General features: G+C 44.7%; 1 protein-coding gene across 6 annotated transcripts in view; it reads right to left on the reverse strand.

Moving 5' to 3' along the window:
* The window catches only part of AKAP13 (A-kinase anchoring protein 13), a 345,810-nt gene that overhangs the window by 192,593 nt on the left and 128,231 nt on the right, over window positions 1-24,986 (reverse strand). For all 6 annotated transcript variants that reach the window (XM_075345957.1, XM_075345960.1, XM_075345958.1 and 3 more), the window contains exon 4: window positions 5,158-5,454. In XM_075345957.1, the coding sequence (XP_075202072.1) occupies window positions 5,158-5,454 (297 nt within the window). The remainder of the gene's footprint in view (window positions 1-5,157; window positions 5,455-24,986) is intronic.

Consider the following 24,986-nt stretch of genomic DNA (forward strand, 5'->3'; position numbering starts at 1 on the left):
AAAAACGCCTGGGGAGCCCTCCAAATTGATCGCCAGCCAAGGTGAAGCTGTCAGCTGTGGTTTGCAGGCTACAGCTGTCTGCTTTACCCTAGCTGGCTATCAAAAATAGGGGGGACCCCACGTCGTTTATTTTAATTATTAATTTTTTGGGGGGCTAAATACAAGGCTAGGCACCCTTTAGTGCCACATGAAAGGCACTAAAGGGCGCCAGCTTAGAATATGCAGGGGGTGGGACGTTATATTTGTTTGACATCTATCCATTCATCCATTGTAGCATTTTAGGCTGTGCGCCCACAATCGGGGTTTGCAGCGTTATGGGCGCTGAGTGTTTTCCCTGCATCCATAACGCTGCGTTGTGCAGTAGAAGCACAGTGGAAGGATTTTTAGAAATCCCGTGCCCACTGTGCTTCTCTTCTCCGCAGAATAAACCGACCTGTGGCAAGCACGGTACAGATTAAATAATGATATAGTTTAATAGTATAAATCAATAAGGTTACAGTAATATCCAAATTATATCATTTTTATATTTTACTATTTTTGCACGCAAAATTACTTTTTAAAGGCAAATATAAAACATTTTTCTTGCATCATTCGAAGGGAACTTTTTTATTCACTTAAAGCTCTCTATTGTGTAACAAGTTATAGCAATTGTTACCATTTTGAAAAATTCCCATCTTTGGCCATTCACCCTGTGAGATAACTAATGATATGCTTTTACAGTACACGTCATTATTAGTGATGGGCGAATCCAAACTGTAAAGTTCGGGGTCCGTACCGGATACCTAGTGTCAGTGTTACTGTTCTGGTTTGGCCAAGTGGCTAGAAAGAAAAAGGAAGTGACAGAGATTAAAACAAGAGAATTATACTTACCAAGTATCCCGCGCGGCTGTCATACTACTTCTGGGTCCACTCATTAGCTCTCATGCATATGTTTTGACAAATCACAGTTGTCATAAACCCATTATATTACCCCGATTCCCACTGCACCAGGGCAATCGGGATGGACCGGGTAAAACGTCAAAATTGGCGCACCGAATGGATGCTACAATTCCGGGGATGAACAGAATAAAGTGCCAAAATTGGTTCATCTAATGGATGTGGCAATTCCAAGGCTGCTGTGGACTGCTATTTCTAGGCTGAGGGGGGCCAAATAACCATGGGCCACCCCCCACAGCCTGAGAATACCAGCCCCCAGCTGTCTGCTTTATCTTGGCTGGGTGTCAAAATTGGGGTGACCGCATGCCATTTTTAAAAAATGATTTAATAGTTTTAACAGCCTATAGCCATCTGTTTTATCTGCGCTGGGTATCAAAATACGGGGACAGTATGCCATTTTTTCCAATTATTTATTTTACACTCCCCAACCAATCACAGACCCTGTCACAGAGAGTGGGTGGGGGAAAGCAGTGAACATGCATGAGACTAATGAGAGGCCCCGGAAGCAGTGTTACAGCCCCCTAGCCCTTACTGACGCCATTTTACAGCACATAAGATCAGGTCCCCATAGACTTATGTGGGGTTAGGCATCCATGCTCATGTTCGGTTCAAGACCACTCTGTGCAGGCTCGCCCTTCTCTAGTCAATACGGATGTGACCATACCAAATATATTATGTTTTTGAGCAGTTTCATTTTTTTCCAAGATTGAACCATTTTTTTTAATTAGGAAAATTGGGATTTTGAAAGGGGGGGGGAGGTGTTTTTAAACACCTAATTTTTTCTTCTTTTAGAATATTTATTAATGCCTAAAAACTTGAACATGCATTCTCGTGATCACATTAGTATCTGATCAGTGCCATGTATTACACTGTCCTTCAGTGCTTGATAGGCTGCCTATCAGACCCCACCTCCGCAGAGATTGGATAGGTTGTGGTGTATGACAGATGCAGAGACCTCTTTCAGGCTTCCCATTGCAATAGCAACTTATCTGTACCAGGAACGCATGGATACAACGAGTAAATAAACACAGCTGAAACTAAATAATGTGTGGTAAACCCTAGACTCCTTAACACTAGAAGTCCCAGAGAGGGGTCATTTAACATTTCTACCTTTGGAACCCAGACACTGGTCGAATGACCTGAAGGATTTTAGCTAACATCCTATAATCACCGTCTTTTGTGCTGTAATTAAGGCCATTACTGTCACACCACAGGAGGTTGTTGTTTTCCATTGAGTTTAGCCATTTAGTTTCTAGTTCGTTCTATTTAGTTTATTGACAGAGTTGTCAGTTTGGACTAAAGGTCATTTGACCCTCTTTCGGGACTTCAGGGGGGAGCTCGAAATTTCTGGGACTTCTAGTGTTAAGGCTATGTTCACACTAGGCGTTTTTGCAGCAACTTTTGCATTGGTTTTGTGCAAATGTTTTGTGCAAATGAATGCTAATAAAAGGATGATTTTACAGTACTAGCAAAGCCTATGAGGTTCCATAAATCTCATGCAGACACACACACAAACACTTGCGTTTTTTTTCCCGACAAATGGCAACCCGATAAGGGGTTTTTGCTGCGTTTTTTAAAGAAGAAGTAGTATGTCAATTCTTTCAGCATTTTTGCCACAGTCTTGCTGTGTTTTTGCAGCATTTTTTCACCCATACAAAGCAAGGTGGAAGTGCAAAAATGCTGTAAAAACGCAGCAAAAAATGCACCAAGACCCCAGGTTATTTCTTGCCAAGAGATTAGGTTTTGCTATTGTTTTGCTGCAGAACACAAAGCAGCAAAAACACCCTATGTGAACGAAGCCTAAGGTGGTCCAGCTTTACTCTAATAACTGCTTTGCTTTTTTCTCAAGCTGCTTCATCAGGTATCCACCTGGAATGGCTTTCAGTCTTGAAGGAGTTTGCAGAGGTGCTGAGCACTTGTTGGTGGCTTTACCTTCTCTGAAGGCCTTTACATCCCAAACCACTGCAATTTGGTTACCGGTCACCTTGAAAATGTAGTTCAATGTGGAGGGGGGAGAGCAGGTTGTTATACATGGTTTGTTTTTGTTTTTAATAAAAGATTCAGCATAGCCTGTACTTCAATCATATACACCTCTGCTCTTTATGGGATTTTGGGACCACGGGGCGGTCCCATCAATGACTGACAGCTTTCTTTCTAGAAGAGTGCATATAGACATGGCTCTCAATCACTGATGGGATCGCCCACTGCACCAAAAATCCCAATGCAAGAAAAATGTTTAAATTAGTAAATCTCAGGTTATGTTGATTCATTCTCATAAAACTTAATATCTCCTCTCAGCTCCTTCTGCTCTATAACATGATGTCTACAGACTGGACTGCATATTTATGGCGACAGGTTCTCTAAGGTTTTGAGTGACTGTAGAGGCCATATAGTCTTATGAATAACTCCAACCCTCTCACTTTTGGTCATATAAACCTTAAATAGCCTGAAGGTGTGTTTTGAGTCATTGACCTGTTTAAACACAAATGATGGTCCCATAAAGTGCAAACTAGATGGGATAGCATGTCTGTGTGTTGCTTGGCCCAAACAAGTTGTTTTTCTTCTAGTCCTCAATAGTAGCTTCTTTGCAGCAGTTTGACCATAAAGGCCCGCTTCTCAGTGTGTCCTGTGTATAGTTGATTTTCAGATATGTCTGCTACTTTATGTCCAAGAATCATTTAAGAGGGTTGTTATCTGACGAGCTTTCAACTAGAGCAACTTATCTCCTGCAGCACAGATAATTCTTGGTCTTTTTCTGGAGCGTCCTCATCCTCATGGGAGTTAAGGGGGCTTTACACGCAACGACATCGCTAACAAGATGTCGTTGGGGGTCACAGAATTCGTGACGCACATCCAGCCTCGTTAGCAATGTCGTTGCGTGTGACACGTACGAGCGACCGCTAACGATGTAAAATACTCACCAAATCGTTGATTGTTGACACGTCATTCATTTCCCAAATGTCGTGGCTGGTTCAGGACGCAGGTTATTGGTCGTTCCTGAGGTAGCACACATCGCTACGTGTGACACCCCAGGAACGACGAACAACACCGTACCTGCGTCCTCCGGCAACGAGGTGGGCGTGTCTTTCATGCGGCTGCTCTCCGCCCCTCCACTTCTATTGGACGCCTGCCGTGTGACGTCGCTGTGACGCCGCACTAACTGCCCCCTTAGAAAAAAGGCTGTTCGCCGGCCACAGCGACGTCGCTAGGAAGGTAAGTCCATGTGACGGGGCCTAGCGATATTGTGCGCCACGGGCAGCGATTTGCCCGTGATGCACAAACAACGGGGGCGGGTGCAATTGGCAGCGGCATTGCTAGCCATGTCGCTGTGTGTAAAGTGGCCTTTAGTTTCATAGCAGTGATTGATGGCAACTGAGGATACCTTCAAGGTTCTATCAGTATTCCAGACTGGCGGACCTTTATGTCTTAAAGTAATGATGGACTGTAGTTTCTCTTCACTTAGTTGAGCATCTGCTGCTATCTTCTGGTTTAGAACATTTGTGGAGCACATCACAGCACGGCTTCTGCAGAACACACCTGATGATCCCAAACACTTTCTGAAGGCCTGTAATGCCATAAAAGCGCTGTTGACAAGGCATGCCTGTTTATTGGAAGCCATTCCAGGTAACTCCCTGATGAAGCTGCTTGAGAGAATGTCAAGGTGTAAAGAGGTCAGAGTGAAAGGGGGTTAGTTTGAGGAATTTAAGGTTTAACACATTATGTGGGTTGTGTCATGCGTGTTTCTTTACTCCTTGCTTCCAGATGTGTGTCTTTCAATTTTAACTGCCTTCAGTCTGAATCTACAATGTGCACATTCCAATTAGAACAAGTTAAATCATTGCATGACCAGGTATGCCAAGCTTTTGACAGCTACTGTATGTTATTGTAGTGTTGCCCACCTAGAACCACACCCTATTCTTTACACATGTAAAGTTAGCGGATATCTTTGGTTGGTAAAGGTGGCAACCCTAAGAACACATGTAAGCCAGAACCAGAGATGCTCTGCCATCATACTGTGCCAGTACTGCAGCCTCAGACCGCAGAAAAGTTACTTCACATGAGCTAATCTTAGAAATAGCGGTCACACTTTAATGAGCCCTCAATGGCCTTTTATGCATTTCTTTCAGTCTAGCAAGTTATTAAAGCATTTCAACATTTATTATCCATTATATATTCTGTAGAAACTTTTCACTAAGTATACCATTTTACCAGAACCATTACCTGTTGCATTTGGGAAATCTCCTAAAACGTTCCATCCACTTGGTAGCCGCAAATGTCGAAAAGCCAATGTGATCTTCTTATCGAGGACGACTGCATCCCCAGGAGATGATCTTGATTTATTCAAGAAGAACTTGGCAAATAGTAGAGCTTGCTGGTTCCCAGCGCTGGATGCTAAAAACTGAGCGGATTCATAAGCTTCGTCTTTGATAAACTCGAAGTCCTCCTGTGCTACTATGGCAGATAGACCCTTCTTGGAGGCAAACAATAGGACTTTCACTTGCTCGCAGCAGTCGTGACCTATGGCAGAGGCAATAAAAAAATAAGTTACAGACATGTAAAGTAGAAAACTTCCAATCAGATAATGACAGTCCGCACTACCTGTCTACATCTAGGTTATCCATGGATGTAGACAGAACGCATCTTACTGCTTCAGACTTGTGAATATGGCATGTAGGTGGTTTAATTCCACTATCTTTCAAAATCAGTTCTCCGAGCTATTCATATCATTGCTTTGCACTGTTAGAAGATTGTGCTCTCTTCTCCGGCCTATGGAGATGTACTTTGTCACCTGATTAATTTCCGATCATGAAATAATGGCACTGTCTTTGCACCAGCTGCTTATGTTCCATCACACTCCGATACAAGTCTACTGCTCACAAGCGGTCAGGTTTAGGGAATGTGATAATTCCAGACACAGAAGAAAAGCCTTCTGTCAATCTGTGTGTGACTGCCGAAGAGTGACAATATACGGTGTGCACACTTTCACGATTCCCCTGTATTTCCTGTCTGGGAGGGCAGTCACATGATCACGTATATGCAATACGTATACTTGTGGTTACAGGTCAACTAATCTCACCCACCTACTCTCCAAAGAAGAGACATGAGAAAAACACAGGAATTTAGCTTTCCTGTGATTAAGTATACAAATTGCAGACAAACTGTCAAGTGAACACCCTCCCAGATGGAGTACACAGGGGAATCGTGACAGTGTGCGCACCGCAGACTGTTAGGGGCACTTTGCACGCTGCGACATCGCTACTGCGATATCGTCGGGGTCAAATCGAAAGTGACGCACATCCGGCGCCGGTATTGATGTTGCAACATGTAAAGCCTAGATGCGCCAATAAACGATCGCATAAGCGTCGAAAATCGGTGATCTGTGTAGTGTCGGTCATGTCGCACCAATAGGAGATACGATGTTGTTCCTCGTTCCTGCGGCAGCATACATCGCTGTGTGTGAAGCCGCAGGAGCGAGGAACATCTCCTTACCTGCCTCCACCGGCTATGCGGAAGGAAGGAGGTGGACGGGATGTTACGTCCCGCTCATCTCCACCCCTCCGCTTCTACTGGGCGCCTGCCGTGTGACGTCGCTGTGACGCCGCACGACCCATCCCCTTAGGAAGGAGGCGGGTCGCCGGCCAGAGCGACGTCGCAAGGCAGGTAAGTGCGTGTGAAGCTGCTGTAGCGATAATGTTCGCTACGGCAGCTATCACAAGATATCGCATGTGCGACGGGGGCGGGTACTATCGCGCTCAGCTTCGCTAGCATCAGCTAGCGATGTCGCAGCATGCAAAGTACCCCTTAGGCCTTGTGCCCACAGGGCGTTTTTACAGCGTTTTTTCTAGCGTTTTTCATTGCTTTTTTTAATCAATAAAAGCAAGGAAAAAGCATCCCAGCAAAGTCTATGAGAATCAGGACTTGCTGTGCCCACGTTGCTTCTTTTTCAGTTGCTTTTTTTCTTGCTGAAAAAAGAAGCAACATGTCAATTGTTTTAGCGTTTTTTCCTGCTTTTTTCCCCAATTGACTTCAATGGAGTCAGGGAAAAAAGCAAGAAAAAACGCATGTGTAATGCCCACGTTGCTTTATATTTTATGCGTTTGGGCGTTTTTAGGGAGAAAAGAAAGCTATGGCTATGTAGATTCCTTCATAGAAGAAAGCCACATAGCCAGCGTCGGCAGCTGTTATCTTATCTCCCATTGTTTAGCGCGACACCTCTGCAGGGACCCCCGCTGACGTCACAAGGTAAAGAGTTCATCACAGCGGGGGATCTCCAGGAAATCCCACAGTAATCCCCCTGTATGAATTGTATTCACCTTGTGACATCCCCGAACTTATACAGCGAGGTGTCGCGGTAAACAATGCATGGACCGCCGCTGATGTCACAATGTAAAGAGTTCATCCCAGCGGGGATCTCCAAGAATGTGGGCGGCATTGCTCGGTAATCCCCCTGCATGAATTGTATTCACATTGTGACATCCCGAACTTCTCTGCAGTGACATGTGGCATTAAACAATGCAGGGACCCCCGCTGACATCACAAGGTGAATAGTTAATCCCAGCGGGGGATCTCCAGGAAAGCCCCCGGTAATTCTCCAGCATGAATTGTATTCGCCTCCTGACATCCCCGGACTTCCCTGCAAAGAGATGTCGCGGTAAAACACCGCAAGAATACTGAATGCCTGGTGCACAGCCTATGCCACATAAATGCAGGCAACCCCCGCTGACGTCAAGGTGAACCCCGAAAAACCCCGGTGATCCTCCTGCATGAACTGTGTTCACCTTGTGCCTTGCACCAGACATTCAGTGTTCTTGCAGTGTTTTACCGACACCACTCTACAGGGAGGTCCGGGGATGTCACAAGTTGAATACAGTTCATGTAGGAGATCCGCTGCTGGCATGAACTCTTCACCTTACTCACCTCTCTGCAGTCTCCTGGGTCACGTCCGATGGGCTCCAGGACCACCCGGTAAGCAGCTGATTGTTTACGTCCAGCGGTGAACAGCTTGCCAGCTTTTTAACAAGCAGATGATGAATCCGCTGATCTTCCCTGGATGTAAACGATCAGCTGCTTACCAGCGGGTCCTGGAGCCCATGGGACTTTTAGACAATCAGCTGATGTGTAATCTGTTTCAGGTCCTTGAACCTGTGTCAGGTTCAAAGACCTGAATCCAATATCATCTGATCAGTTTGCCTTTCAATCAGATGATATTGGATTCGGATTGGACATCAAGGGACCCTCGACCCAGGACTACAGCGGAAGGGGGTTCTTTAGTTCAATAAAGATGGAGTCACTAATTGTGTTGTGTTTTATTTCTAATAAAAAATATTTTTCTCTATGTTGTGTTTTTTTTATCTTTACTAGAAATTCATGGTGGCTATGTCTAATATTGGCGTGACACCATGAATTTCAGGCTTAGGGCCAGCTGATAATACAAAGCTGGCCATAACCCCATTATTACCCAGTGAGCCACCCGATACCAGGGCCGCTGGAAGAGTTGGATACAGCACCAGAAGATGGCGCTTCCTATGAATGCGCCATTTTCTGGGGCAGCTGCGGACTGCAATTCACAGTGGGGGGGGCCCAGAAAGCTTGGGCCACCCTGTACTGCGGATTCCAGTCCCCAGCTGCCTAGTTGTACCTGGCTGGACACATAAATTGGGCGAAGCCCATGTCGTTTTTTTTTTTTAATTATTTTATGAAATTCATGAAATAATTAAAAAAAGGGCTTCCCTATATTTTTGGTTCCCAGCTGGGTACAAATAGGCAGCTGGGGGTTGGAGGCCACCCGTACCTGCCTGCTGTACCTGGCTGGCATACAAAAATATGGCGCAGCCCATGTCGATTTTTTTTTTAATTCATTAAAAAAAAAACAAAAAAACAAACACATAACCCAAAAGGGTTAGGAGTAAAAAAAATGCTTAGGCTCTCGCTGTATTTTCTATTGCTAGGGTAACTTAAACAGCTACTGGCTGCTAACCCCTCCTGCTTGGTGTTACCTTCACTGGCAATGAAAAATCCAGTTAAGCCCTTTTTTCTTGAGTTTTTTTGCCAAAAAATTAAAAAAAAAAATTCCATGGGCTTAGCCCAATTTTTGTGTCCAGCCAGGTACAACCAGACAGCTGGGGACTGGAAACCGCAACGCTGAGTGGCCCAAGCTTTCTGGGCCACCCGCTGTGTATTGCAGTCCGCAGCTGCCCCAGAAAATGGTGCTTTCATAGAAGCGCCATCTTTTGGCGCTGTATCCAACTCTTCCAGTGGACATGGTGCCAGGTGGCACGCTGGGTAATAAGGGGTTAATACCAGCTTTGTTTTACCAGCTGGTATTAAGCCCGAGATTCTTAATGTGAAGCCAAGTTTGACCCGGATATTAAGAATCTCCAATAAAGGGTTAAAAAAAGACACCACACAAAAAATACTTTATTAAAAATAAATACACAGACACACTTCGGGACTCCATTTTTTTACTCCCTCTCACCCCTCCTCAATCCTGGTCTTCTGTCACCGATCTAGCTCTGCTATATCAGAAAGCTCGGGGGAGGAAGAACGCTTCAAATCCCCGTGCTGTCTAATCACTCAATGAGTTAGCAGAGACTGCAGGTTGGTAAGCGGTGACATCACCGCTACCACTGTTGCCATAGTAACCTAATGAGCAGGTTGCTATAGCAACGGTGATCTCCGAGCACCTGATTCCCGGCACCGCTATTCACCTGCATGAGCCGGTAAATAGCGGTGCTGGTAAACGATCTAATAGATCATCATTTTCCTGTCACTTTTATTCCAAAATGGAGATTGAAAAAAATGGGCTGAACAAGGAAATGACATCAGAACACCTTTTTTTCATATCCAACTTTAATGAGCTGAAACAAGCATTCAATAGTAACAAAAAAAGCATGAAAAGAAGCAGGAAAAAAAGCAGGAAAAAAAGCATGAAAGCATGAAAAGAAGCACAGAAAAAAGCAGCTTTTTTTTGTGCTGAAAAAAAAGCACCGTGGGCACATAGCCTTAGGCTATGTGCCCACGGTGCTTTTTTTTCAGCACAAAAAAAAGCTGCTTTTTTCTGTGCTTCTTTTCATGCTTTCATGCTTTTTTTCATGCTTCTTTTCATGCTTTCATGCTTTTTTTCATGCTTCTTTTCATGCTTCTTTTCATGCTTCTTTTCATGCTTCTTTTCATGCTTCTTTTCATGCTTTTTTTCCTGCTTTTTTTCCTGCTTCTTTTCATGCTTTTTTTGTTACTATTGAATGCTTGTTTCAGCTCATTAAAGTTGGATATGAAAATAAAGGTGTTCTGATATCATTTCCTTCTTCAACCCATTTTCTTCAATCTCCATTTTGGAATAAAAGTGACAGGAAAATGATGATCTATTAGATCGTTTACCAGCACCGCTATTTACCGGCTCATGCAGGTGAATAGTGGTGCCGGGAATCAGGTGCTCGGAGATCACCGTTGCTATAGCAACCTGCTCATTAGGTTACTATGGCAACAGTGGTAGCGGTGATGTCACCGCTTACCAACCTGCAGTCTCTGCTAACTCATTGAGTGATTAGACAGCACGGGGATTTGAAGCGTTCTTCCTCCCCCGTGCTTTCTGATATAGCAGAGCTAGATCGGTGACAGAAGACCAGGATTGAGGAGGGGTGAGAGGGAGTAAAAAAATGGAGTCCCTAAGTGTGTCTGTGTATTTATTTTTAATAAAGTATTTTTTGTGTGGTGTTTTTTTTTAACCCTTTATTGGAGATTCTTAATATCCGGGTCAAACTTGGCTTCACATTAAGAATCTCGGGCTTAATACCAGCTGGTAAAACAAAGCTGGTATTAACCCCTTATTACCCAGCGTGCCACCTGGCACCATGTCCACTGGAAGAGTTGGATACAGCGCCAAAAGATGGCGCTTCTATGAAAGCACCATTTTCTGGGGCAGCTGCGGACTGCAATACACAGCGGGTGGCCCAGAAAGCTTGGGCCACTCAGCGTTGCGGTTTCCAGTCCCCAGCTGTCTGGTTGTACCTGGCTGGACACAAAAATTGGGCTAAGCCCATGGAATTTTTTTTTTAATTTTTTGGCAAAAAAACTCAAGAAAAAAGGGCTTAACTGGATTTTTCATTGCCAGTGAAGGTAACACCAAGCAGGAGGGGTTAGCAGCCAGTAGCTGTTTAAGTTACCCTAGCAATAGAAAATACAGCGAGAGCCTAAGCATTTTTTTTTACTCCTAACCCTTTTGGGTTATGTGTTTGTTTTTTTGTTGTTTTTTTTTTTTAATGAATTAAAAAAAAAATCGACATGGGCTTCGCCATATTTTTGTATGCCAGCCAGGTACAGCAGGCAGGTACGGGTGGCCTCCAACCCCCAGCTGCCTATTTGTACCCAGCTGGGAACCAAAAATAAATGGAAGCCCTTTTTTTAATTATTTCATGAATTTCATAAAATAATTTTTTAAAAAAAAAAACATGGGCTTCGCCCAATTTATGTGTCCAGCCAGTTACAACTAGGCAGCTGGGGACTGGAATCCGCAGTACAGGGTGGCCCAAGCTTTCTGGGCCCCCCCACTGTGAATTGCAGTCCGCAGCTGCCCCAGAAAATGGCGCAATCATAGGAAGCGCCATCTTCTGGTGCTGTATCCAACTCTTCCAGCGGCCCTGGTATCAGGTGGCTCACTGGGTAATAATGGGGTTAGGGCCAGCTTTGTATTATCAGCTGGCCCTAAGCCTGAAATTCATGGTGTCACGCCAATATTAGACATAGCCACCATGAATTTCTAGTAAAGATAAAAAAACACAACACAGAGAAAAATATTTTTTATTAGAAATAAAACACAACACAATTAGTGACTCCATCTTTATTGAACTAAAGAACCCCCCTCCGCTGTAGTCCTGGGTCGAGGGTCCCTTGATGTCCAATCTGAATCCAATATCATCTGATTGAAAGGCAAACTGATCAGATGATGACACATCATCTGATCGGTTTGCCTTCTGATCAGATGATATTGGATTCAGGTCTTTGAACCTGACACAGGTTCAAGGACCTGAAACAGATTACACATCAGCTGATTGTCTAAAAGTCCCATGGGCTCCAGGACCCCCTGGTAAGCAGCTGATGCTATCACCTGATTAACTATTCACCTTGTGACGTCAGCGGGGGTCCCTGCATTGTTTAATGCCACAGGTCACTGCAGAGAAGTTCGGGATGTCACAATGTGAATACAATTCATGCAGGGGGATTACCGAGCAATGCCGCCCACATTCTTGGAGATCCCCGCTGGGATGAACTCTTTACATTGTGACATCAGCGGCGGTCCATGCATTGTTTACCGCGACACCTCGCTGTATAAGTTCGGGGATGTCACAAGGTGAATACAATTCATACAGGGGGATTACTGTGGGATTTCCTGGAGATCCCCCGCTGTGATGAACTCTTTACCTTGTGACGTCAGCGGGGGTCCCTGCAGAGGTGTCGCGCTAAACAATGGGAGATAAGATAACAGCTGCCGACGCTGGCTATGTGGCTTTCTTCTATGAAGGAATCTACATAGCCATAGCTTTCTTTTCTCCCTAAAAACGCCCAAACGCATAAAATATAAAGCAACGTGGGCATTACACATGCGTTTTTTCTTGCTTTTTTCCCTGACTCCATTGAAGTCAATTGGGGAAAAAAGCAGGAAAAAACGCTAAAACAATTGACATGTTGCTTCTTTTTTCAGCAAGAAAAAAAGCAACTGAAAAAGAAGCAACGTGGGCACAGCAAGTCCTGATTCTCATAGACTTTGCTGGGATGCTTTTTCCTTGCTTTTATTGATTAAAAAAAGCAATGAAAAACGCTAGAAAAAACGCTGTAAAAACGCACTGTGGGCACAAGGCCTTACTGTTAAAATTAGAGATCTTGCAATTTCACACTGGTCACTGAAGCAATTTCAGACTAACTTCTTAGTTCAGGAAGTTCATGTATACATTAGCTGCAATGAACAGACTCAGACCCTATCTTTTGTACTGAAGCATCTATTGTGCTTGTGCAAAGGTATATAAGGGCTGGTTCACACTAAGCGACAGCGACAATGAGGTCGTTGTTACGTCACCATTTTCTGTGACGTAACAGCGACCTTGTAAGTCGCTGTTAGGATCGCTGCTTAGCTGTCAAACACAGCAGCCGAAGCAGCGATCATAACCGCGAGAGCAGGGAGCCGCGCACACTGCTTAGCGCTGGCTCCTTGCTCTCCTAGCTACAGTACACATCGGGTGGAGGAGGTTGGTAACTAAGGTAAATATCGGGTAACCACCTTGGTTACCCGATGTTTACCCTGGTTACAGCTTACCACAGCTGCCAGACGCCGGCTCCTGCTTTCTGCTCGCTTCATTTCGTCGCTCTCTCGCTGTCACACACAGCGATCTGTGTGTCACAGCGGGAGAGCGCCTTTGAAGAAAACGAACCAGGGCTGTGTGTAACGATCAGCGATCTCGCAGCAGGGGCCAGATCGCTGCTCAGTGTCACACACAGCGAGATCGCTAATGAGGTCACTCTTGCGTCACCAAAACCGTGCCGTAGTAGCGATTTCGGTAGCGATCTCGCTATGTGTGAAGCACCCCTAAAGGTCATTGTAATCCTGCTTCTGATAAGAAAATGCTTGTAAACTCCTGCTGATGGGAAAATAGAAAGTGTGCAATTTTGGAGGATTCTTTTTTTAACTGGGGACAGTGTTGCCAATGTATGTAAAGTGCTATGGAATTAATGGGGCTATGTAAATGAATAAATATATTATTCTTTTTTTAATTTTGCTCTTTAAAAGGGTTGTCCACAACTTTAACAAAACCTTGTAAATACCTCTCTTTCCCTCCCAGTAAAATAAGAACACTTATAACTAGGGTGCAGTTCCAGAGGAGTCCGCCACTGGCTCTCCAGGGGAGTCCGCCACTGGCTCTCCAGGGGAGTCCGCCACTGGCTCTCCAGGGGATCACGCCACTGGCTCTCACATGTGATTCACACCTCTTTTGTGGTAAAAACTTGAATGAATTTAAAGTTGTGCTCAGTCATACGCCTGTCCACTTTACAAAAATTGAGAAAAAATTATAAAGCAGAAAAAAAAATTTGCACAACTTTGAAATATTGCTAGATTTTATTCACAACTCGAACAGCTTTGGGTCACATTTTGTGCAGAAACTGATGAATCGGCCTCTTACTTAAAGTAGCTGTTTAGGATTTAAGTTGTTTTAAACAAATTAGTGGGCACATATGGGTTTTCCTTAAAGGGTACCTTCACAGCTTGCAAAAGGAGTCAGCACCTGATTTTTGCAAACACTAACCAATCTGCATAAAGACTTCTAATTCAATCAGGTAACATTGCTCTTTGACATGACCATATGTCAATTTAATCACTGATCAACCTATGGGATACATTGAGCACAATGAGAACTGTAAGTATACACAGTATTTACAGATATCGTCCAGAAAATTAATTTCTGATTGTGCAAATCACATGTAAAATGTGATACAAGGTTTTCATTGACTTTATGCACGGTGAGTGATTCTCCGTCATGTTACTATAAAGGGTCTACACATTTGTCATGTATGCTCAAACTTCACCACCCTCAGGTTGCCTCCTCGGAGACAGGTATTTCAATATTGCTGCACCCAGGATTGGCGATGTAGTGGTGAACGCTAGTGGACAACTAACTTTGACCCTCTCAAGTAACAGACAGCTGCTGCAGGCGGATACTTCCAAAAACTGTATACGCACATCCAGTAGGATAGAATAGGGTCTGATTCCTTGTTGCTCCTGTCAGACACCAGTGGTGTCCCCCCAAGTCTTGCAATGCTTCTCCTCTGCTATTCCTGCCTTTGTTGTTAAGCAGGAGGATTGATGCCAAGTTGACAGCACTTTTAACTGCTGCAGCCAATCACTGGACTCAGCAGCTCTGCCAATGTCGAAGGTACAAGCTGGCGAGCACAGTGACAGGCTGCAGCTGGTCACACAGACGACATAACATCACCGATGCGGCCCATCAACAAAGCCCAAACCATAGACAGACAAGCACGGTTTATTAGTGATGAGTTAATAGTAACCATTCGTGTTCGGATTATGCTTACCGAATACCGAGTACTATTCCACTATTCAGGATCCCCATTGATTTGCATTAGGTTCTTTATTCGTGATGACTACTGGAGTAGTACTTTGGGGCTCGCTACGAATAATCTGAACACTAATAGTTACTATTCGCCCATCACTACTGTTTAGGGCTGGTCAGAGAAAGTGGGCATTACATCACAGGAAAGGAGTGTGGCCTCATGTGCAATACCTTGTGGCAAAACTTAGGAGACAGAAAGTAGGCCAACTAATGGGTGGTGTAAAAGGACATCAGATTAGATCGTGTTATATGTAGACAGATTTATCAAACAGCATAAAACCGTTTTGTAAGTTGGAGACATTTTAAGTCTAGTCTAAGTGTGCGCTGTGTAGGAAATAGACAGAATAGATAAATCTGCCCCAATTTCATAAGCTGGTGTAGAAAAAACCCAAAGTGTTGTTCAGCATTAGAGGAGATTCTGTATTCTGTCAGGGCCTTTTTACATACGGATGTAGTGGTGAGGCTGTGTAGGCATCTGTCCCTAAAAAAAGATGCCATTTTTGTAGGACGTGAGGGGCCAATCAGGAGAATTCTAGCCCAGAGTATATGTAAATCAGGCTGAAAGTGCACAGGGGCGTGTCCATGCACTGAGAAGCCCAAGTGCTGACAGGCTCCTGGAGAAGGTTCCTATGACGGACTTGATGACGGTTACCAAGAATGATCAGACTACCTAGACTATAAACTGTGGATTAAAATAAAATCCGTTATTAGGTACAGTACAAAAGTCAAGGAAAATATTACAAATGTATTCCACTTTTTGCGCAGACAACCCAAAAAAAAGTGAACTGCACACTTATTTTGGAAACGTGTAAATTCATTTCAACACATTAACCAAGCAACCTAGTGTTGTAGAAACCGTGGTTTGTTTGTGTGATGAGCTGCGTAACTGCAGAGGCCTGCAAATCCACATATTAATCATGGGTGTGAAATATGCATAGTCTGACATCTTAGCCGACAACTGACCAGGGGTACAGCAAATCTGACCACAAGGCCGGGACATATATAGGGAGAAATAAATCACTAAAGCCCAAATATTAATAGAAATCCCAAGCTGGCACATCGTGTATGCCATCAGCCTGCCAATGCCTCAGCTAGAGGCGAGCAGCCAGGCAAATCATGAGTCACCGCTTCCCTCAAATTATAATAATTATCCCCGAGACTTCCCAAAGTATGACCAAAGCAACATGGAAGACACCATCCCAAGAGCTCAAGTGGCTGGAGAAAATTCATCTCTTTATAATATTCTGTTACGGTCCCACTATTTTATGTGCTTTGTACATACAGAAACGCAGTCTACGGCCAATTGCCTACTGAGAGGGCTGAGACAAGGGGTAGATAAAAAACAGGAGCCACTGGAGGTATATACAACAGCTGCAGGCTTATACTGAGCGAGTAGACAGCAGATGGTGATGTAGTGTTACAGCTTGTGGTTGTGTGTAGTTCCTCTCTTGACTATTGTATGCCCACCACAATGTGGCGGTGACGATAATGGATGCTCAAGTCCAAGGTAAAACAATTCATATTCCCACAATGATAAGTGTTGAATGATCATGCTGAAAGCTGACATTTACAGCATTATTTCTAGAACCCTTGTGGGGTTTTTTTCCTATAAGGATTGTAGGCCTTTTGCAGAAACAGAAAATTACATGTTAGACAGCAAATGTGAGGCATGTTGCAAGTACAACTCCCACCCTAATGATATAGCTGTGCTGCCACTAATTTGGGGGCCATAAGGGTACCGTCTCGCTAAACGACGTACCTGCGATTGCGACCACGATATGACCTGGTCAGGATCGCTGGTGCGTCGCTACATGGTCGCTGGTGAGCTGTCAATCAGGCAGATCTCACCAGCGACCAGTGACCAGCCACGTGTGGAAGCGATGCTGCGCTTGGTAACTAAGGTAAATATCGGGTAACTAAAGCAAACTGCTTTGCTTGGTTACCCGATATTTACCTTGGTTACCAGCACACACCGCTTAGCACTGGCTCCCTGCACACGTAGCCAGAGTACACATCGGGTAAATAAGCAAAGCGGTTTGCTTAGTAACCCGATGTGTACCCTGGCTACGAGTGCAGGGAGCCAGCGCTAAGCGGTGTGTGCTGGTAACCAACACTGGCAGCCTGAGAGCAGCGTACGCTAGTAACAAAGGTAAATATCGGGTAACCAAGCAAAGCTCTTCGCTTAGTTACCCGATGTTTACCATGGTTACCAGCGTCTGCAGCTGCCAGACGCTGGCTCCCTGCTCCCTGCACATTTAGATTGTTGCTCTCTCGCTGTGATACACAGCGATGTGTGCTTAACAGCGGGAGAGCAACAAGCTAAAAATGAACCAGAGCAGTGTGAAACGATCAGCAATTCCACAGCAGGGGCCAGGTCACTGCTTAGTGTCACACACAGCGAGATCGCTGATGAGGTCACTGGTGCGTCACAAAAACCGTGACTCAGCAGCGATCTCGCTATGTGAGAAGTACCCCTTACTTTACCTTTGACATTAAAATAAAAAGAAATAAAATAAAAAAAACTTTTCCTGCTGCTCCATTCAGTTATGCTCAATTCCACGAGATAGGGGTATATGTATTTAGGCATAAAATTATCAGAATGGGGCTAATTCATCAAGACGCTGTTCCGGCTGGTCTTGATGAGGGGCGAGTTCTGGAGACGTCTGCACACCTCTTCATGGATCTAGTGTCTTATGATCTGCGTACACCTCTGAGGTACTGGGGAGAGATTAGGGAACGCCAAACCTTGATTTGAATTATGCTGATAAGTGTCCCTAATGAAGGAAAACACAATTCAGCGTTTGGCTGTGCTAACCGAATTTAAATCCTTCATCCAATGATATAAAGCATCAGTTTCTCAAGTGTAAAAACCAATTGTACGGTAAATTTATACATTGGAGGAAGAAACCAGTTGGACAAGTAGCAGAATATAAAACACTTCTGTTACAGGTGTGTCATGGGTGACAGACAGCCATTTGGTTTCTGGCTATAGAAGGTCACAGCGTTTGGCTGCGCAAAATCCTTCCTGACTTTCTATCGTTTCTGCTGTCAATATTCATTGTAATAGGTAGCTTTTCTGCTGGATTTTTATCTCTTCCCATTTTGGATCCAGCAGGAGCTTTCCTTCCACCCAGCTGCTGATCATCAGTACTCTCTTGGTGCTGGTGAGTTTATACAGTTCATTTTAGCTCTGGTTGCAAGCAGGTGGCTTGCTCTTGTCTGTGGTATCGTTGTTGAAGCTTGCTGAACTCCTGCCTGTGTCATTTGTGGATAAGTAGTTCATGCTTTTTCCTCCTCGAGTGTTCCCCTTATGTCTTTCCTTTACAGTTTGAGGTTGACGAAAAACTCATCCCACCCGTTCCATATTTAGGGTCCAGCACTAAAGGATACCTAGGGTCAGGCATCTGGCACGTCACATAGATGCGGAACCTATCTAGGGCTGTGAGGTACCCCCGGGACTAGCTTTAGGTTGGTCAGGGGTTACCATATCGCCCTTCCCTAGATGCAGGAGTCCCCTTCCCTTAACTTTTGACGCTCATTTGGTACTTCCATGTACCTAGCGTGACAGCTTCTTGGATCAAGAATCTGCAATTCAGTTAGCGCAGCCAAAAACACGGACTGGACATTTTAGCAAAAGTCTAGCACAAACGCCCGGGTTACGGAAACAAGGGATCTTGTTTATTTCAACTAAATCATTGTAGACATCATATTTGATGATTTTTCTAAATACTACTTTTATCAGTCTGTGACTGGGCGTTTGTAGATCTCACTTTTTCCGGGTGTCACTTTTGTCAGAAAAAAGTGAGAGGGAAGCAGCCATCGATTGGCTACAGGTCTCATGTGACAGAAGGACGGAGGCCGCCATACTAATGGTATGGTTGCACAGACCCCATAGTAATTTGCCTGGTGTTTTAATCCCCCCCCCCCTCCTTTTTTCTCCCAGTTTCTCCCAGTTTCTTTATTTCTCGCGCCCTTTTCTTATTTGGTATTGTACTGCCAGTTTGTACCAGGACAAAGGTCAAACCTTTGTTGTTCTAGATGTTTTGGTTATACCCGGTTCCAGCCGTACGTCTGCACACTCTTTCTCCTGCGATTCCGATTGGACAATCTAACAAAGTGTGAAAAGAAATGGTCTATTTAAAGTTCGGGATCCGCTGGCATTCGCCAAACACGTCAAGAGAGAAGACACCAGCCCCCATCCCCTAAGTTGATCTTTTGGACTTTAATTGCCATGATGATGATAAGTGGGAAAATTGCCCACCTTGTGATGGGAGGATATGGTTGAATGGTTATCTGGTTATTGGTAGTTCTGTTACGGTCAAATAATATTTACTTATTATTTATTTATGTAACTCTTAGTAAACATCACAGCTTATTTTTCAATCATTTATTGTTGTGTGGCATTTATTAGAATTATAATTTTACTTAATTTATTAATTAGTGGGTCTTGTGCTACCATGCCACGCGAGCACTGAGCAGGTGCTGACAATGGATTAGAGCGGTTATTTCACATGGGGAAAATATGTTGATTGAGAAGGGGGTTGTCCAAGTACTGAAGAACCGTCGTTTTAACTTTTATTTCATAAGTCAATAGTACACATGAAAGTAAGCAAATAAAAATTCTCAATTCTGTTGTAAAATCTGTAGTCAGTGAAGACTTTCCCATTACTGAGATAGGAGATGGCAGCTGCTACTGATGAGATTCTATAATGAAGGGAGGCGGCGCTAGAGGCAGAGGGAGGCGCTAGAGGCAGAGGGAGGCGCTAGAGGCAGATGCTAGAGGCAGAGGGAGGCGCTAGAGGCAGAGGGAGGCGCTAGAGGCAGACGCTAGAGGCAGACGCTAGAGGCAGAGGGAGGCGCTAGAGGCAGACGCTAGAGGCAGACGCTAGAGGCAGACGCTAGAGGCAGAGGGAGGCGCTAGAGGCAGACGCTAGAGGCAGACGCTAGAGGCAGACGCTAGAGGCAGAGGGAGGCGCTAGAGGCAGAGGGAGGCGCTAGAGGCAGAGGGAGGCGCTAGAGGCAGACGCTAGAGGCAGAGGCAGACGCTAGAGGCAGAGGCAGACGCTAGAGGCAGAGGGAGACGCTAGAGGCAGAGGGAGACGCTAGAGGCAGAGGGAGACGCTAGAGGCAGACGCTAGAGGCAGACGCTAGAGGCAGACGCTAGAGGCAGACGCTAGAGGCAGAGGCAGACGCTAGAGGCAGAGGGAGACGCTAGAGGCAGAGGGAGACGCTAGAGGCAGAGGGAGACGCTAGAGGCAGAGGGAGACGCTAGAGGGAGACGCTAGAGGCAGAGGGAGACGCTAGAGGCAGAGGGAGACGCTAGAGGCAGAGGGAGACGCTAGAGGCAGAGGGAGACGCTAGAGGCAGAGGGAGACGCTAGAGGCAGAGGGAGACGCTAGAGGCAGAGGCAGACGCTAGAGGCAGACGCTAGAGGCAGAGGGAGACGCTAGAGGTAGACGCTAGAGGCAGAGGGAGGAGCTAGAGGCAGAGGGATAGAATCTCATCAGTAACAACTGCCTTGCTCGCTATCTCAGTAATGGAAAAGTCTTCACTGAATACAGATTTTACCTCCGAATTTAGAATTTTGATAATGACATCCATTTTAGTAGAGAAAGAAGCAAATATGTGTGATGAGATAATACAAAGTTGCTTATTTTCATACGTTCTATTGATTTAATAAACATTTAAATGACAGCTACACTAAGGATTTTTACATTGAACCACATTCATGAGTCCAGTTTTGCACACAAGAGTATCCCTTTAAAGTTTTAATTAAATCAAATCCCTAATACAAAGTGGCTTTAAACTTAGGAATTTTACAATCTAAATTAACAATACATGTAATTAGAAGGCACACAGGCCACAATGCTAATAAAACCATAAAATATCTGTTTCTAGTTCAATGCCATAAAAAGTTAATCACACTGACAATCTGGCATCTGTAACAGTAAAACGACTTGTGGCTTTAGCTTTCTGTGGGTTTAGTGTTCTGTAAAGATAGGAGCTGGTCACTGCCATCAACAGATAGCACCTGGGGACACAAAACCACCGACTAATAAATCATCACAAGCTGCCACAACCACAGACACTGGGTGATGAGGATAAGGACAAGCACCCAAATGGCATCCACAGACAGTGACAATGTTACTGCCCTCACAAGCACCAGTGTTAGTAGGACCTGATCCAAAATCTCAACAATCCAGTTTTTAAGGTTGGCCACAGCTGATGACTAGATGAGCACTAGGCTGTCCTCCATCTCTCCCCACTCCCTGACACACGATTGTTAAGCCCTCCGTCACATTTAATGACTTACCAGCAATACCGAAAACGATGTGACCTGATCAGAATCGCTGTAAAGTCGCTGGGAGGTCGCTGGTGAGATGTCACACAGTCAGACCTTACCAACGACGCAGTAACGATCAGCGACCTGTATAACGATCTCGGTGGGCGTTGGGACTGTGTTAGAGGTTGTTGGTAGGCGTCAAACACAGCGATGTGTCCTGCCCAGCAGGACATCGCCTTTGAAGAAAATGGTCCCAACCATTCAGCAACGACTAGCGATCTCACAGCAGGGGCCTGATCGCTGGTAGGTGTCACACATAACGAGATTGCTGCTACGTCACAGAAATGGTGACGCAGCAACGATCTCGTTAGCGATTGTGTGTGACGGGGCCTTTAGGATCAGGACAGTCTTCAAGTACTGTAGGTTCAAAAGGGAGAGCAAATAATCTGCCGTAAAGCTCAGCAGCAGCCTATCTCCTAAGAATAAAGGGTCAGGTGTCGGGGTAGGGATACATGCACAAGCCAGCAGAGTTTATCAGGAGGAAGTCGCTCCAGGATACGCCAATGTCTTATGTCCTAAAGAGTCTTTTTTTTGCCTGTCACTTCCAGGGTGCTTTTTTTCAACATATTTACACATCAGTTTTGTTTTTGTTTTTCATTAAAGGGAACCGGTCATGTTGGTTTTTAATATTAAACCGCCCCTAATGTGTTTTACATGATGCAATGTGCATCACCGACATGGTTTTAAAAACAACATATTCAATGTATTCATCTTAATAAAAGAGTTTATATACAAGTATATATACGCATCTAACATTTCTCACGTGCCTCCCCCATACTCAGGAATGCTCTGCCTCAACATATCAGACTCTCGCCTACCTTGACAAGCTTCAAAAGGAACCTGAAGACCCACCTCTTGCGACAAGCCTACAACCTGCCGTAACCCTCAGTCTGATATAGCATCACACAACCAGCTCTACCCTCACCTACTGTATCCTCCCCTATCTCTTGTAGACTGTGAGCCCTCGTGAGCAGGGTCCTCTCTCCTCCTGTACCTGTCTGTGTCTTGTACTGTTTATGATTATTGTACTTGTCCCTATTATGTACACCCCTTTCACATATAAAGCGCCATGGAATTTATGGCGCTATAATAATAATATACTTAGGTGAAAGCAGGGTTCAGTCATAGGGGCGGCATTGCTGGAATTCACAGTCAGTAAAGCTCAGACATGATTATTTTTAGAACTTGGTAACGCCCCCGCATTGTAATTAATGATATCACAGGTCCTTCACAAAACACTTCTCTGCTGAGGTCCGCCCATTACAGTGACATGATGGTGACATCACATAAGTCAGCTCAGCAGGGAAGTGCTTTGTGAAGGACCTAACATGACAGGTTCCCTTTAAGTTGTAATATACAAACTAATGAGTGGTTTCCACTCAAAAACCTGAAGAATGGTCACGTCATGACACTTCTTTTAACCGTTTGACTTCTGTTGAGGCAGAATCGGGAGGCCCCAGATACATTACACTGTCCACAGTGTGGTCTTTAGAGTTCACATAGTGGATCAGGTGTGTACCGAATAGACAATATTAGAGTATGTAGAGATTCTTTTAAATATTTTATGAGGAATGTAAAGTTCTGCTAAACCGCCAAGTCAGGAAATGTGGCAAATTTCATTCTACTCGAAGCACATAACTCTTCGAGGTTACCAATTCATCTAGCAGAGACCCAGCTGGTGTAGGAAGCCTTACAGAAAACGCTCCCGGGGACTATGTATGCAGGTTAGCTCTATTACAGAAGGAAAAACCTGACTTTATAGGGATCCCACTAGGAAGACAAGGAGAGATTCCTCAGGGAGGACTGTATGTGAGACGTCCTACATCAGCTGGATACCTGATGTTCCAAGAAAGGTGTCACATTAGGCATTTTCCAGCTTGGTTTGTTTTCTACAGAGTACCATCAAAAGCTAGGAGATTTCACAAATCTAATGCAAGCACTTTTTTTGAGAGAGAGAGACGGGACTTGAGAACTGTAGCATTATGAAATCTACAGCATGTGAATTCTGTGCGCACCATGCAGATTTGGTGCAGAACGTTTATGCACAAAATCTTTACCTACCTTGCAGAATAAGGCTGCTTTCACACACATCAGTTTTTTGGCATCAGGCACGATCCGGCGAAAAAACTGACGCAACTGATCCGGCGAAAAAACAGATCAGTTGCATCAGTTTTTTCCCTCAGTTCCTTCAGTTTTTTGACAGATCCGGTGTGATTCTGAGCATGCTCAGTTCAAAAAAATGGATCCGGCGGCCGGATTCGTTTTTTGCCGCATTACGCCGGATTTGGCATCCATAGGATTCCGTTATAAAACACGACGTACGGCGCCGGATCCGGCGCGATCCGTGTTTTTTTGCCGGACACAAACGTTCACTTCAAAGTTGCATCCGTCCGCCGGACAAGTAAATTTTGCCGGATCCGCCAAAAAATGGATGAAACGCAAGGCCATCCGGCACAATCCGGCGCTAATGAAAGTCTATGGGGGAAAAAACGGATCCGGCGGCAACAGACGCCGGATCGGTTTTTTTTATTTTTTGCCAGATTGTGCCTGATGGCAAAATACTGATGTGTGAAAGCAGCCTAACGCACTTAAAAACACATGCGAGTTTTGGTGAGTTTTTCTGCCATGCTTTTTTTTTTTAATGAAGTGAATCAATGAATGGACTACAAAATGCAGGAAAAAAATGAAAGCAATTGACATGCTGCAGTTTATTCTCTGGACCAAATGTGCAAGTAATAAATAAGCAACATGCACACACTTCAGAATTCTCTGACTTTGCTGGCATGAAGATAAAGGGGCAGATTTGGACCACAAACTGCACCAATAATCACATTACCATATTTTTCGGACTATAAGACGCACCTGACCATAAGACGCACCCTGGTTTTAGAGGAGGAAAATAGGAAAATAAAATTTTAACCAAAAAATATGGTCATGACACACTGTTATGGGGCGAGGATCTGCTGCTGACACTGTTATGGGGGTAATGTCCCTAAATTCTCTACTAAGGTACCCCATTCTGGTAAGGATCCTCCTGCCTTGTTTATGATCCTGTTCATATACGCCCATCCTGCTCATAATATACCCCCCATCCATCCTGCTCATAATATACCCCCCATCCATCTTGCTCATAATATACCCCCCATCCATCCTGCTCATAATATACCCCCCATCCATCCTGCTCATAATATACCCCCCATCCATCCTGCTCATGATATAACCCCATCCATCCTGCTCATGATATACCCCCATCCATCCTGCTCATGATATGCCCCCATCCATCCTGCTCATGATATGCCCCCATCCATCCTGCTCATGATGTACCCCCATCCATCCTGCTCATGATGTACCCCCATCCATCCTGCTCATGATATACCCCCATCCATCCTGCTCATGTTATACCCCCATCCATTCTGCTCATGATATACCCCCATCCATCCTGCTCATGATATGCCCCCATCCATCCTGCTCATGATGTACCCCCATCCATCCTGCTCATGATGTACCCCCATCCATCCTGCTCATGATATACCCCCATCCATCCTGCTCATGATATACCCCCATCCATCCTGCTCATGATATACCCCCATCCA

The sequence above is a fragment of the Anomaloglossus baeobatrachus genome, chromosome 4 (genome assembly GCF_048569485.1).
Source record: "Anomaloglossus baeobatrachus isolate aAnoBae1 chromosome 4, aAnoBae1.hap1, whole genome shotgun sequence".
NCBI lineage: Eukaryota > Metazoa > Chordata > Amphibia > Anura > Aromobatidae > Anomaloglossus > Anomaloglossus baeobatrachus.